This window comes from Quercus lobata, chromosome 9 (genome assembly GCF_001633185.2).
Source record: "Quercus lobata isolate SW786 chromosome 9, ValleyOak3.0 Primary Assembly, whole genome shotgun sequence".
In the NCBI taxonomy this organism is placed as follows: Eukaryota; Viridiplantae; Streptophyta; class Magnoliopsida; order Fagales; family Fagaceae; genus Quercus; species Quercus lobata.
In genome coordinates this window covers 11,250,844-11,267,025 of record NC_044912.1, presented here as the reverse complement: position 1 = coordinate 11,267,025, position 16,182 = coordinate 11,250,844, and the positions used below count along the sequence as shown (strand labels likewise).

Genomic DNA, 16,182 nt, shown 5'->3' with positions numbered 1-16,182 from the left:
TTAAAAACAGTGACATTTTGCTAAATAGTTTCAAAACATGGGCATTTTGCTGCATAATTTGTAAATTAGGGGCAAATGTCCATTTTCTCCCAATTTTTAATGGGAGATTTACTAAGGCTTAGTTCAAATTTTTGGCCCATTTTGTAGTCCATTGTGAATCCTCTGCGTAGGATAGAAAAACTATGGTTTTGGAGATTAGAGTTTTATGTTGTTTTTTAGAGAGAAAATTGTACTGCCGCATCTTGTATTTTTCCCTGAAAATAGTGAAATCTTTGCAACTCTGTAGACGTAGACAAATTGCCAAACCACATAAATATTGTCTTGTGTGATTGTTTTCTTTGGCGCATATTTTTCTCTAGCTTTTTGCATCTCACAGATCTGAAAATTTTATGTATATTTCCCTAAACAACGTAGCATTTGGGTCCCGCTTTGGTCCACTTTAGTTAGTTTGGTCCAATTAGGTTCATTCAATCCATTTTAGTCTACTTCAATCCATTCGGTCTATCTCGGTCCATTTGTTCCACTTCAGCGATGCTTTTGGGAGGAGATATTCTTTTAGAAAGAGGAAACGCTTCATTGACAATTATGTTCTTGATAAAATTATATTTTTCTTATTATGTTATTAAAGTCTTGTATTTTTTTTTCTAATATAAGTGATGAATTTACTTGTATTTGCTTCTTCTTTAAGTCATTCAAGATATATAGTGGGTGAATCATTTGTAAGGAGCACTAAAAACAAATTTCAACAACACATTACATTATTTACAATATATCTCACCTTATATAATAATTGGATTTAAATACATTATGTTTCCTTGAAAAAGAAATTACAAACTTTAAAACACTTTCAAATAACAAATACAGATAACTTAATTTATAAAATCTATTATATTGTAGCAACTATTCTTTATAAGAATTTTCTCAAAAATAAACTATAATTTATAGAAAATTACGATATCATTGTAAGAATATTTATAAATCTCATCTACTATTTTCATTTTTTCACTTAATGAAAAAACAAATCGTCAAATTTTTTACCATATTGCGCAGGTCTGAGACTAGTAAATTATTGAAGCCTTAAATTACTAGAGTGATACTAAGGATACTATAAATTTTACTATATAATATTTAAAAATGGATGTATCACCATTCATTATTACATTCATTTATTATGTTCTTGAAATCTATCGATTACATTCAGTACAACATTAATTTGTTAAAATTGATCAATAAAATTTGTTGTAACTTTAGTTTTTTCCAAATTATTATGGAAATTTGATGATAAATGGTGATTTGGCACACTTACACCAATTTTTAAAAACCATTTTAGAATTTCAATTAACTTGAATTTCTATTGACCCACAATTTTAGGGGTCATATTAGGGTAAAAAAAAGAACAAATAGCCAATCTATCATTTTTTTTTTTTTTCTAGTAAGTCTAATTATCAAACTAAAATTTTGGGGCCCACATGTGTTGATAGCATGAAATTAAAATATATTTTTGGCTCATAAAGTTTGGGTTTGTTTTTATTTTGATCTTTCATGTTTCAAAATTTTCATTTTGATCCTTTGTATTTGATTTTTTTTTTTTTTGGGTTCCCTTAGTACCAATTCTCATGCTCTAAAGAAGAAACAATGAACTTCAACCATTTCAAGATCTACTCCAGGACACGGTCCTTTCAGTTGCTATTGTGAGCCAAATTCAGTCATTAAAAATTTCATTAATTATCTAAGATATCAATATATGCTATGTTGCTAAAGTGAATTCGCATTGTACTTTAATTCTAAAAATAACAAAATAAAATCCAACTAATTCATTGCTTTTACAATATTGAAAGGTTTCGTATAAATCAAATTCGACATTGTATTACAGGCTACTTGTTGTTTATATTATGTAATAAACTCTAGCTACTCCAGAAAAATGTTGTTGTTAGTTGTATTAACAATAGCGTGAAGAAGAGCATGAAGTAGAACACATAAAGTGAGACAGGATTTTATTCCTCCCCCTAAACCACTAATATAAAAAAAATCCATTCCCTACAACCTTCCAGCTAAACCCACAAAATTTCCTTTTTAAAACCTCATTTTTCAAGTCAACAAAATACAATTTTTCTCAAAACAAAATGAGTACAAATACCCTTTTGAAATTTGAAGAATCAAGCTCTAGCCACCAAGGCATTCATCATAATTTGCATCAGCAAAAATATCAAAATTTTCTTTTAATAGCACCAACCACATAATTCCTCCAATTCAAATAAAAAAGAAGGCTCATGGATCCTAAATAGAGATGAGAACATGAACATTGTCAAAATTTGAGATCATGAAAGGGAGTACAAAAGATTTACAGTAAGACACTTTTATTTGGAGTACATGCAAGTAATACAAGTACAGCTAACTTACAATAATCTTTTATTATTTGCTACATTGTGGTTGCTTCAATGCATACAATGTGAAATGAAACCGATGCTAAACTCAGAATGGAGTTATTGTGTTACATTGAATTAGAACATCATCAGTCTTTTGAAACTTAGGAAGGACGCAAATGGCATTGTACTGGCTCAACCGTAACGCATAGCTGGCTCTAAAAGCTTTCTACATGACCCTATGCGGTCAGGTGAGATCAACACAAAGGTGCATGGTTGAATAAAACTGTCTATATCAAGGTGGCGAATTCAACTTGTAAAGGTAGAGCTTTTTGAATTTCTCATGAACTCGTTGCCTTTTGGGAATAAGGAAGCATGACATATGAATACAACTAGTTACATTACACATTCTATAAGTGTGGCCTTGCAACCTCTTCTTGTCGCTCTATAGACTACAACCCCAGTGATATTGCCATATCATCCTACCTCCTACTTGTACCTTTTTTTTTTTTATCTTGATTGTCACCAAGCCTGAGAAACAAAAGCTCAGTGATTCAATGTGATTCTGCAGACTGAAGATGAGACCAGTATTCCTTGACAAGCTGCCCAAACAGTGAACCTTCTCTCTTCATTAACTTCATTGGCTCATCATACTCCACTATTTTCCCTGAAATAGAATGGAAATATTTCCTTCAAAACATTTGAACTTAAACATTTCACCACAAAGTTAACTGGTTTACATGACTATCATTTTCTTTATGATTATATGGCTTCTTGTTTACTTAAAAGGTGAAATAACATCAGCTTGTTCCTTACAATATGAATTGCACATACAGTTGACAAGCACCATCAAGAAAGTGGAGAAACTGCAGCATGACCCATCTGCTCATTGATCCTACAAGTCGATACTAACCTGTGTATAATTCCCCCCCCCCCCCCCCCCCCCCTTCCTCCCTCCCAAAATAAAAAAGCCACAAGGACTTTCTTATTTTCTGAACTAAACAAAATCAGGTAAATTATAATTAAATCATAATCAGATCAACCTTCTTAAAATGATAATCCAATAATATCTCGTCTACCAAATCCTCTACACTTTATAAGTTCTCACGAAATAAACTCGAAGGATTCTTGAAATATACTCAAAGGATTAAGTAAAAAAACCAGGTTTCAGTTAGATAAATATGGACTAGAAACTTCACAGAATAAGATTACCTAACATCAAAATTATGAAAGACATTGAAGCAAAAATGAAGGTTCATATCATGCACACATAAGGAATATTCTATTGATGATGGTTAAGGTAATTAATGCAACTCACCATCACTAATAGCAAGAACCATTGTGCAATCCATCACTGTCGGTATCCTGTGGGCCACTGTAATCACAGTACAATCAGCAAATTCAGTCCTGATTGTTTTCTGCAGAATCGTATCTGTTGCATTATCAATTGATGCAGTTGCTTCATCAAGCACTAATATCCGACTTCTCCTCAAAAGTGCACGCCCCAAACAGAATAATTGCCGTTGCCCCTGGCTCCAATTTGATCCATCTTCCAGAACTGAAAAACTAGTTGTTAGTTATCACTGGTGATCATAACCAAAAGCAAGTGCAAACAACATAAATAACAAAGCCTTACCTAAGGAGTCTAAGCCCGTTTCTTTCTCCTTGACAGCATCGTCCAGTTGACACTTCTCAAGAACCTTCAAGTCAACATTATCACTTTAATATTTGATCCATGAAATAAACAAACAAACAAAAAGACTATTTTTATACAGAAGAAATTTCAACCAAAGCTAGACCTACTGATACAGAAGCAACCACAGGTAGAAAAGAATTGGAGAATTACCTCCCATATTTCCTTGTCAGAATGTTGAGACAAGGGATCCAAATTGAATCTCACAGTCCCATTAAAAAGAGTAGGATCTTGAGGTATTATACCAAAACGCGAGCGAAGATCATGAAGTCCAATCATAGAAATGTCAATTCCATCTACTATAATCTTCCCTCCAGCTGGCTCCACCAGACGAAATAGAGCACCTATGAGAGTGGTCTTCCCACTGCCAGTTCTACCAACAATACCTATTTTGTGCCCTCCCTCAAATGTGCAACTGATCCCCCGAAGAACAAGTGGTGCATCAGGCCTATATCTAATCTGTTTTAACATTGGTATTCTTAGAATCTCAGCATAAGAACCTTCTTTAATTTTAACATTAAATCAAAAAAAAATATTTACCTGCAAATCATGTATCTCAACTTTACCCACAGATGGCCAATTTGTTGGAGGCCGGTTCCCTTCTATTACTTCAGGAGCCTCACTAGGTATATGCATGTATTGATTTAGCCTTTCTACAGAAATGATGTAATTTGCTAAAGTGCACTGATTTTGAATTGAGAAGACAAGTGACATGTTTAATGAAAGACCATAAGAAAGTGCCATTCCAATAAATCCTGCAATAAAAGGAGAAATTGTCATAAAGAATCTAATACGCATATTTTACAGCTCAATATAACTCCACAAGCGTATTTAAAAAACCATCCCCAATAAATTGATGCATCTATACAAGAACTGTAAATCGTTAAAGATAGAAAAAATAACTCTTCAAGGTAAAACTCACCAGAGCTAAAAGTTCCGGGAGGAAGCAAAACCATGCAGAGTGCTGAAGAGGCAAGAACACCTGCACTAAGTGTTTCTAATCTTTGGATCAACCACTCATTTGCTGCAAAACTATGGAAAAAAGGACTAGCATTTCTATCAATCAGTTCAAGATTCTTTGCAAAGAATCGGTCTTCCTCCTCAAAAGCTCTTATAGTCATGGCTCCTGCTAGAGACTCAGATAAATGATTTGCTACGAAGGACTTGGTTGTGCCATTGATCCGCATAAACTCTTTTGCTGATGAAAAATAATACCTCTGTAGATTAAGAATTCCAACAATTAGAACTTCTTCATATCAATGAGGATTAAAATAAATATTTCCACATCACACACACACAAAAAGAAGAAGAAGAAGAAGAATCCAGTTCAGGGAACGGGAGATGAAGGCAGTGGCTAGTATACAATTGATCCTTTCAGATGAACACTATTCTCTAGTTTTCAAGCTTTTTGCAAAAATCTCAAATAATTTATATATCTCTTTATCCATTGCACAGAGAATAAGTAAACAAAATATATGACTCCATGAAAAGAGAGAGGCCAAAATAATCAGACAAGAAAGAAAGGAAAATCTATTCATTATTCAGTAATATTAAAAGCAATGCTTATGTTTAAAACTTAGTAATATTACATAACTCGGAGAATATTTATGATTTCCTGTAATATAAGAATTACACCAAAACTCTTCCTCATTTTACTCGGTGGCATCCTGACTTTGTCAGATTGCTTTAATCTCTTGATTTCACTTTGAACTGTTCCTAATTCAAAGCAATTCAAACATCTAAATTTGTAAGCATGCATTCGAGATTGGACTAAAGTTCATCATCTATTCTCGTTATCAATAATAAAAACACTATTTATGTGAGAAATATCTAAGTCAAATGAAGGAAAACTTCGTCCAGTAGGAATTTTTTATTGAAATGTTTATGGTGTTACCTGTAAGAGAATTGCCAGAAAAAGCATTGGTATGGAGACAAACAGAACTTGCCAGGTAACAACGGCCAGAACTCCAAGATTGGCATAAGCATTAGTGGTAGCCCCCACAGCAAAGATAAAGAAGAAAGGGACATCAAGATCGACGATACTCAGATCAGATGAGACCTAGACAAGAACAAAATGATAAACCATGTTAGTTTCACAAATCTCTTTGATCTCTGAACACAGATTCTGATCAAGATTCATACCCGACTAAGTATCCTTCCCAGAGGCGTGGAGTCATAAAAAGCCATTGGTGCACGAAAGAGGGAGTTAAGTAGCTGTGAAAATAAAGATTTTGATGATTGAAGACCCAAAACAACTGAAAAAAGTGACCGACCTAGCAAAAATAGTGTTGAGGAAATTCCAATCAGCAAGTAAACCGTTATCAACCGCAATGTGCTAACATTGGGATTTTCAACATTAGCAGCCATCCAAGAGTTCTGTGATATCTGACCAGTCACAAATATAATGTGACAAAGACTGGCCATGGAGAAGTACAAGAACCCCTTGTTCTGATTTAGATATTGTAGATAAGGTCTAAATCCCGTGTCTCCAATTTCTTTCTCCTCTAGCTTGATCAATTGGTCTCCTTTAGATCCTTTAAATTGCTTCTCTACATAAGTCTTCCTGATATCTCTCGCAACTGTTCCAACTCCCTGGGCAGCAGTAACATCTGCAAGCCTATCAGAACCAGCAGTCTCTTTATGTGCATTGACAAGATCCCGAAATTCTTGGCTTAAGGCCAATAATTGATGATAAGGAGCTGCTTGTAGGATTTCCCCGTCTAACATCAACTGTCAATAGTGTCAAACTTACTTAGGATGATTGTGTTGATTGACAGGTTTGATTAGCAATAATATTTATAAAAAAACAAACTACATACAAGAAAAGTTAAATCCAATTATCTATTCACTCTTACTTAGTTATTAAGTCTTCTTATTGGTGCAACTTTTAAGGACATTGGAAGAAGAGTGAGATTCCATTCACCTGTGGTGTATGAGCATATTGATAAACTGGAAAATCAATCTGAAATATTTTTTATGGGCATTTGGTGGCAAGAGTCACCAGACAGAAATCAGAGGCTTTTGATTAAATAATGTAGACATGGAAGCTTTGAGATTTCTTAGTCTTGATAAATTTAAGAACTTATTAACATGAAATACCATATAAACAAGTGTTGAGTGAGCTTAGTCTGTTAGTAATAACTGACTTCACCAGGTAATAGTAAATCTGTGAGTCTCACCCTTTCTATAAAGCATCTCATGATTAAAAATAAATAAAAAACTGCTAGGTTGGATGTGTTTAAGCAGAATGATGTGGTAGCCAGAGGACTAATAACCCCCAGCCAATTCATAACTTTTAAGTCATTAGATTTATCACAAAGATTGCAAGGGAAATAATGAAGAATTTTGAGGAGAGTTCTTAAATTAGAATACTGACCAGAACAGAATCAAATGCAGGCAGGAAATCAACTTGGTGGGTTACAAGTAAAACTGTCTTCCCAGAAAGTGCTTCCATAACATAATCCTGCCAAAGTATAAGTTAGTTTTCACATAAAGCTATTAGTTGAACAAACAAGACATTGCATACTTTTAGAAAAAAGTGATTACATTGAATAAGCTTGTGGCAGTTTGTGCATCAACAGCACTAAATGGATCATCCATGAGGTATATATCAGCATTTTGATAAAGAGCACGAGCAAGTTGAATTCGCTGCTTTTGACCACCGCTCAGATTAACTCCTCTCTCCCCTATTTCAGTGAGATCACCATAGGGAAGCAACTCAAGGTCCTTTACCAGTGAACACCTTTCAAGTGTTTCTCTGTACCTTTGACTGTCCATTTCAGACCCAAACAAAATGTTTTCTTGTATCGTCCCTGTCTGGATCCATGCCGTTTGAGAAACATAGGCAATCTTCCCATAAATTTGAGTCTGAAAATTCAAATGATGAAACCAGATTCATCATGGTTGATACTTTTTGATCTTTTGGAATGTGTAATAGGACAACATCATATCTATGCTAAACTGATTAGAGGATTTACTCTTGACAGGAAATAGAAGTGCAGGGAAACATAAGATAAGAGACAACTCTGCAAAGGTTGAAATCTATTATGTAAAATTAAAAAGAAAGGAAAGGAGCAGCAAGAACTCACAGTTCCCTGAATGAGTGGAACTTCACCAAGAATTGCTGCAAGAAGGGTTGATTTGCCTGAGCCAACTTCTCCACATATAGCCACCTTTTGTCCTGGTCTAATCTCCAGATTTATGTTTTTCAGCGTCGGCTTTGATGAATTCTCTTCCCATGAGAAATTGGCAGACTTGATTAAAATGGTGTCATTTACACTGTCCACATTGGTCTTCCTCTGTATATTTGTGCTCTGCAGCTCTGGTGCCTCGAGAAATTTCAAGATACGTGTAAATGCAACCCTTGCTTGAATGACCACCCCAATAACATCAGGAATAGATCTAATGGGATCCTGAACAAGGCGTAAAGTTGCTACAAAAGTGAAAACGTTATTTGCATGTAGAGGAACTTTGAGAAAATAGCATGCTCCAAAGGTTGCAACAGAGACCAACACAGGAGACGTCCAAAAGAGAAAGCTATTATATGCTTTTCGTAACTGCACTGCTGATAACCATTTGTACTCCACCTTCCTTAAATTTTCAATTGCATTTTTGAAATGTTTTTCCCACGCATATAATTTTAACACCTTCATGTTGATAAGAGCCTCGGTACTAGCCTTCAGTCTCTCATCCTGTGCAGCCATAAGCTTACTTTGAAATTCATGCTGTAACTTTGCAAGTGGAGCATTGCAAAGCACGGTGAGAACTATCACCACCAAAGATGCAATTGTTGCTAGCCCCACTGCACGATAAAGAATAACTAACGCAATACAGAGCTGAAGGCTTGTTGTCCAAGTTTGATGGAACCAAAATGGGAACTCGCCAATCCTATAAGCATCCACAGTAACATAATTCATGATCTCCCCTCCTGAATGCGTCAACCTAGCAGCATTGGATAATCTCAGTTGTTTCTTGTAAATGGCAGCTGTGAGCAAAGACCTCACTTTCAGACCAATAAGCCTGCAGCGGAAGTACCACTGCCTTTGAGCTAGGGATTCTATGCTCTTTGAGAAGAAAAGTGTTATTGCCAATACATAGCCTTCATACTTGAAACTTTCTTTTCCCTCAGCAACCAATATAAAGGCATTCAGAACTAAAGGACCAGCAGATAGCGTAAGTATCTTTAACAAAGCAAAGAATCCAGAAATAAGGATCTCTTTCCAATGGCAAATAATTATTGTCCTCAGAATCGATGGTTGGGAAGTCGGTTCCTTTTGCTTCTGTTTGTTAAGTTGCTCCAAGAACAACAAATAGCAACTTTCTGCTTGATCTGCCTTGCGCAATTTTGGTATATCTTCATCCTCAAGAGTTTTCTCCCTGCCCTTTTTCATCAATGAATTCATCCACCAAAAAGAAAATCTACTAAAGAATCCAGCTTTGGCAAAGGTAGTAACAGGGCAAACAGAATCACTTTTACTTATGCCACTGGCCTCACCATTTAAAGGGGTATAAAGAGTACTTTCACTGATACTTTGGTCACTTGCTTCATATTTATACCCCTTGTACGTACAGAACAGCAACAATATAGCTCCTGGACAAGACAGGATATCTAATGCTGCCTTAATTGATACTTCTTTCTTTAAAATGGCACCAGACAGAGATAGAGCGCAGACGATTACAGCAAACAAAAAGGCAAGAATGCTCAATAGCCTTAATGGTCCTCTTGGAAGCTTTTTTCCCTGAAGACTCACAGCTAAACTCACCAACAACCATGTGAACCCTTGAAACAACTGTAGTAACCACCCGTCAAGAGGTAAAGCAGTCTTCATTTTCCTCAATTTCTCCTCCAAAATCCAAATGCCAAAGCACAAGTAAACGAATCCAACACATCCATTGAAAACTGCAGAAAATATCTGCAAATTTGAAAATCCTTGAAATCGAGCTGGAACCACAGATGATTTAGATGATGACTTCTGAACCATATTGAATATAAGCAGGGCCAAGAGCAAGATATCGAAGCAAATGATCAACATGTGATTAATACATGATGAGGGATTGCTTAAAAACACAAAATCAGAACTGCATGGCTTTCCACTACTGTCTGAACAACCAGACTCCCCACAGAATATAGTCCACAAATCCTCCATAATCCTTTTCTCTTTGCTCTTCAACCTCTGTATTACATACAAGAGCATAAATATACACATACAAAGTTACATTTTCTATCAATTCATTGAAGCAGCCAACCAATTGAATTCAAGAAGCAAATCACAATTAAAAATTTTGGGGGGAAAAAAAGGAAAGTAGAAAAGAAAACACCATTATGCAGCACCATTACACAAACAAGATGAAGTACCCCACCAACGAAATTTTAAGTGCAAGAGAACAAAAACTCAGAAAGTTCAGAGGGTCAAAACCATTAGTGTAGCTGAAACACATGCAATAAAACTCCAATGTAGCTGTCTGCTAGTGAAAAGGAGTTGCACTTTAAATTCAGAAAAGTTACTTTACAACCAAAAAAACAAAGAATGACTAACTAATTCAGAGAAGTTCAAGGAATCTAAGCTATCTAGCAGAGCTGAAGCACTCTCTAAGGAACTTCTCCAAATGGTGTGAAATATTGATGCCCATGATACAATAACAACAGCCAAGTCTCAAAATTTTGGTGTGAAATATTGAAGCTTTGTGATGTAAAACATATTAAAAGGCTCATGATAGTAGAGAAGTACCTTTGTTGGTCTAAGAACAACAGCTTTTTCTTTCTCTTAGACAGTAGTTCATACAGTGCTCTGGTGAAAACTGAAAATAGTCCTACAAAAGAACCCAATTCAACACCATTTATAACAGGTTATAATGGCCTTCATTAACAAAATTCCATGAGTAACAGACAGAGGACCATGTAGAAACAGTACCAACATTTAAAAATAAAAATAAAAAACCAAATAAAATGACTTCCAATACGACAAAAAATTATGACTTGAGATCCACATGTGCCATTGAAAAATACGTAAAACACTCTGTCAAAGAATAATATATAAAATAACAAAAATCACAGATACAGAAGAAGTAGTCAAAACGACTTAAACAACTGAATCATATCAAGATAAGTGTACTACACTTATCAAAATCCTTTATTTAATACAAAAGAAAGAACCCAATTTAACTTTATTAAAAAATTTGACATCCCAAGAGACTATTATAAATTAAAATTCTGATTTGTGACACACATGGAGAATTAACAAACAAAACCATATTCAAACGCGTCAAAAACTCACAGATATAGAGGAAGGATGAAAACTTCAAAAGCAAACTTTATACTTTATTAAAAAAATGTAAACTGACCAAGGATCGCTAAATGCAATTAATGCTTGTCTGTCTTTTCGTAAACCCGAATGAGTCAATTATTATGGTGTGTTGCAGTCATGCAATTATTTTATTGAAAAACAATGCTGGCGTTTCATTTCAATGAGAATAGGTAGGTATTATGTGGCTAATTTGGCTTAGGCTATGTGTGTGTCTCTGAGAAACAAATGAGAAAGAGAGAGAAACTCAATGTTTGACGAAAGACATGATGATGGGAACAATATATTTAGTGAGGTGGTCGGAGTAGGAGGCGAAATCGAACTCTAATGTCGTCATGGCTCACGTCTCACCTTGGATGTATCACGTGTCTCTGAGCAGAAAGAGAATCTGAACCGCAGACTTTTATTGCCACAACTTTGGCATAACTTGTTAGCAATAGGGTCATATAAATGCGACGAACAACCAATCGCAATCTGTAATTGTGAGAAAATAGTGAGATAAGAACGGTGATTCTAGAATTAATGAATTAGTAGAACAAAAATCCTAAAAAAAATGTTTAATTCTAAATTGTTCCTATCTTCCTCTAATAAATTATGTGACAATTGAAGAGATCTTTTATGTTTAATTTTAGTCACATCACTGTTCCAATAAAATAGCTCAGCTTTTATTAAAAGCAAACAAGGTCTCCACCACAAGTTATCAAATAAAACATAGTTAATAGTTTGATAGACACCTATTTCAGTAAGTGCATCAACTTGCTTCCTTGACGAAGCAAATTAGTGTTTCTTCTGTCTATATTATCTCTTTAAAATAAAATAAAATAAAATAAAATAAAATAAAATAAAAAATAAAAAGGAGAGGTAGATGCACAATCATTTCTGCCTCCATTTCTACTCTGATTGATTGAATTCCGAATTGATGTGCTACAGTAAACCGACAAAGTATTTCATTTTATATGTTTTTTTGTCAAATGACAATTTTTTTTCTTTTTATAAAATGTTAATTGGAAATAGAAAAAAGTTTCACTCAATTTCTTGTGTACCTCAAATGTTATGCAACTATGGTGTGAATAAGTCAGTATTTTTTTTCTTCTTTTTCTTTTTTGATGGAAAGTTAGAAAAGTCAGTATTTTTTTCTGTGTTTATAGTAAAACTGTTGAAAAAATCAGATACATATAATTTTTATTTTATTTTATGTTGAAACATAAATGGTGTTTTTTTTTTTATTGACCATAAATAGTGTATTGGTCAATTATAAAATGGAAAATCTTCTCCAAAAAAAAAAAAGTATAAAATGGAAGAGTGGAAAATTTGGAATAAATATTTTTATTCCTTCCATGTCTCGTCTTCTAACTTTACATAAAAATAAATGCATGGATCATTGTCGCAGCCTATTTTTCTTTATTCACACGTATTTTTGTTTTATTTAGCTTCTTTTTTTTTCTTTTTTTTTTTGGTTTTAGGCAATCGTATCGTTTTGGTCAAATATTTCAGTGGTGAAATTTACTTGTCGTTGAAACTTTAAAATCGAAAATGATTTATGATGGATTCGAATCATTTGATTTGTCTTCCTCTACTAGCTAAGAGAGACCGTCTCACAAATTCATTAGAGCCACACATTCCATTCCATCTCGTGTGCAGAAAGTGTAGGACTCATGCTATTATACAACACTAGTCATTATTAGTTTTTTAATGCCAAAACCCATAATTATAACTATTAAACCGCAAATATATAAGGAAATTAATAATAACCACATATATAGAATATGTAGTCATAACCAAATAATATTCCTATATTAGTATCTTATTATTAGCGTTCACCAATTACAGAATGTCATCCAAGAAAAGCAACATATTATGTCCTTGATTTTTGTTTCCATTTTAAGTTTTGATTACTTATATTAATAAAAGAAATAAGGGAAGTGTGTGAATTGTGATTCATGAAATATAAAGAGAAGTGTGGACAGACAGAATTTTATTCATCCTACCCACATTACATATACACATAACTACCAGCATTAATTAGCATACCTCCACCGTTGGTGGATTTCTCAAAACAAACAAAAATTGTTACAAATATTAATTTACAAGGCTATCTCAAGAAGTAATTCACAAAGCAATTGTGTACCCTTATTAGTCCCACTCACCCTTCAGGCACAAACTTCCCTATACGCAATTGCAACAATAACCTTAAGATCAAGATTAAGAGGCTGAAATTAATCATTTTTAGGCTACACCACTGAATTATTGTGTGACACACACACCTCTTTAACAATCCTCATTCAACTAAAATAATAATTTTACACCGATCTACCCACTCAATAATTGGAAAAGTATTAAGTACTCTCAAACTATGGCAAAATTTGTTGAATAGTACTTTTTAAGGAAAATTTTAGATGGATAGCACAAGGGTGAAGTTATTTAGTTATGTAAACTCTTTCTAGAACTTAAATTTGTCAAACTCGAGTTCCAACTCAAAATCGAGTTTATCAAACTCAAGTTTCAATTAGTTTAGGTCGCATAGCAGTTTGATGTTGTATGACAAATTAGAACTCAAGTTTCCTAAACTCAATTATGGGTTGGAACTTGAGTTTGTAAACTCAAGTTCCAAAAAGAGTCTACATGACTAAGTGTGCATTTGGTTCCACTTTAAGGAGCCAAAACACGCATTTTCGAGCTAAAAATCCAAAAAGCATGTTTGGTAACAAAATGCAAACACGCATTTTAGAAAAACCCATTTTCCAAATACAAAAGACTCGCAAAATATTGTGCGGCAGCTGGGCACGAGCTTTTGCAAAAAGCCATAGCGCATTATCAATATTACTGTGGGAAGCTACTATGAATTTCCCAAATTGCCCATTGTGTTTCAAAAGGTAGATCACACTATCTACAGTCCCCAATTCCAAAACTAGATCTCATCTCTCTGCTATAGTGGATATTATTGAAGTGAATTAGGTCTTGATTCTTGATGAGAATTGCAGAGTCACTAATCAACACAATGATGAAAAAGCTGCCTCAAATGGTGGTGTCGAAGTTGGTCTTGATTCTTGATGAGCCATGAGGCGAAGCCTCACTGCGAGAAGGAAACTGTAATTTATAGAATTCACTTTGTTGAAGTGTGGGTACTGGTTTAAGCATGCAATATGTGAAACACAGCGTCAGAGAGAGAGGTGTTGAAACTTGAAAGAAGACAAAATGTGAAGAAGTGTGTGCGTGTGTATGTGTAGGAAAATAGAGATAAGGGAGAAATAAAGAAGACAAAAGGTGGAGGAAAAAAAAAAAAAAAAAAAGAGAGGTTATGTTTTGACGTGTAACGTGTTTTTTTTTTTAAGATTAAAAAAAATGTAATAATGTTATCTTTAAAATATTTTTACAAATATTTTTAGTTAATAATATTTTTACAATAACAAATTTTAGTTAACAATAAATTTTATTTATTATTATTATTATTATTATGTAGTTTTTTTTTTTAGTATGTATTTTTTTTTTTTTTTTACAAACCAGACAATGAGCCTGGGACTTTATTGAAAACCAAACCTAATGAACATCAAAACTAGCCGCAGCCATTATGTCCTCGGGCATAGGAGAGGTCCAAACCTGATAGCCATCTGAGTATCTAGCCTTTTTGGCTAAGAAATCAGCCACTACATTTCCACTACGGTGAACATTAGTAAAAAAACAAGACAGGAAAGATGAAGATAAAGAACGAATATCCTCCACCATGTTTTCGTAAGTTGCTAACACTGCATTTCCCTGGGAAACCGCATTTATAATGATCCCTAAGTCTCCTTCAAAAGTGACACTATGAAGACCTTTTTTTTTTTTTTTTGAGAAACTAGACAATGAGCCTGGGACTTTATTGAAAACCAAACCTAAAGAACATCAAAACTAGCCACAGCCATTGTGTCCTCAGGCATAGTAGAGGTCCAAAGCTGACAGCCATCTAAGTATCTAGCTTTTTTGGCTAAGAAATCAGCCACTACATTTCCACTACGGTGAACATAAGTAAAAAACCAAGACAGGAAAGATGAAGATAAAGAACGAATATCCTCCATGATGTTTTCGTAAGTTGCTAACACTACATTTCCCTGGGAAACCACATTTATAACGATCGCTGAGTCTCCTTCAAAAGTGACACCATGAAGACCAAGTTCAGCTTCAAAGTTGACAGCACGCCGACACGCCACTACCTCCAAGTCTGAGACCGAATTCGCCATCGAGACCGCCATGGATAAGGCTCCGACTGGCTCGCCACGCCAATCTCGAACGATGACTCCTATCCCTACTGAGTTTGTCGCTCCAAAAACTGCTGCATCGAAGTTGATTTTATGTGTGCCACAGTCAGGTGGGCGCCATTGTTGCTGTAGAATTGGTCGAGGCTTGATCACCTGTATCGCCAAGAACTCCTGGAGCAACGAGCTTGCTACGATGCAAATTTGGGATAAAGGATGGGCTTGCCAACCGAAGTGAATGGCATTTCTTCTATTCCACAGAGACCAAGTTATCACTGCAAATAGTTCTTTCCGATAATCCTCACCAACCTGCAAAAACCGGTCAAGAAAGTCACAAAATCTCAAAGGAGGGGGATGGAGCGCAGCTTGGGACCAATGGCATGAAGCCCACATCGTTGCCACTTTGTTACATTGCCAGAGAGCATGCAATGAACTTTCCGATTCTCTATTACAGAGGTCACATATGTCTGAGTTGACGATCTGATGATGTGCCAAATTGCATTTCGTAGGGAGAGCATTGTTGCATCCCCTAGTTGATTTAAGTATGAAATAAACTTCCTTATATATACATTGTCTTTTTTGATAATTTACAA

General features: G+C 34.7%; 2 protein-coding genes across 2 annotated transcripts; both read right to left on the bottom strand.

Annotated features, from left to right (window-relative positions):
* Positions 1-2,327: 2,327 nt before the first annotated feature.
* On the bottom strand, positions 2,328-11,668 carry LOC115959800 (ABC transporter C family member 10-like). The gene is made up of 13 exons (XM_031078389.1): positions 11,398-11,668; positions 10,785-10,866; positions 8,145-10,229; positions 7,603-7,923; positions 7,433-7,519; positions 6,199-6,786; positions 5,951-6,115; positions 4,979-5,273; positions 4,597-4,811; positions 4,210-4,515; positions 4,000-4,063; positions 3,682-3,921; positions 2,328-3,030 (listed from the first exon to the last, which is right to left on the bottom strand). Exons 3-13 carry the CDS (start codon positions 10,200-10,202, stop codon positions 2,918-2,920), a joined length of 4,452 nt encoding a protein of 1,483 aa, XP_030934249.1. The 5' UTR covers positions 10,203-10,229; positions 10,785-10,866; positions 11,398-11,668; the 3' UTR covers positions 2,328-2,917.
* A 3,561-nt stretch (positions 11,669-15,229) lies between these two features.
* Positions 15,230-15,982, bottom strand: LOC115961217. Its single transcript, XM_031080234.1, has one exon. The coding sequence runs from the start codon at positions 15,980-15,982 to the stop codon at positions 15,230-15,232; it is 753 nt and encodes a 250-aa protein (XP_030936094.1).
* Between the last annotated feature and the right edge of the window lie 200 nt (positions 15,983-16,182).

What these genes read in the sequence shown, in the direction of transcription:
- LOC115961217 (XM_031080234.1), bottom strand. Translation starts at nt 15,982, where the DNA reads ATGTGGGCTTCATGCCATTGGTCCCAAGCTGCGCTCCATCCCCCTCCT.
- LOC115959800 (XM_031078389.1), bottom strand. Translation starts at nt 10,202, where the DNA reads ATGGAGGATTTGTGGACTATATTCTGTGGGGAGTCTGGTTGTTCAGAC. An exon ending in TTCCACTCATTCAGGGAACT is followed by an intron (nt 7,924 to 8,144) that starts GTGAGTTCTTGC and finishes TTGAATTTTCAG; the next exon opens with ACTCAAATTTATGGGAAGAT. An exon ending in TCCCGGAACTTTTAGCTCTG is followed by an intron (nt 4,812 to 4,978) that starts GTGAGTTTTACC and finishes CTTTTATTGCAG; the next exon opens with GATTTATTGGAATGGCACTT.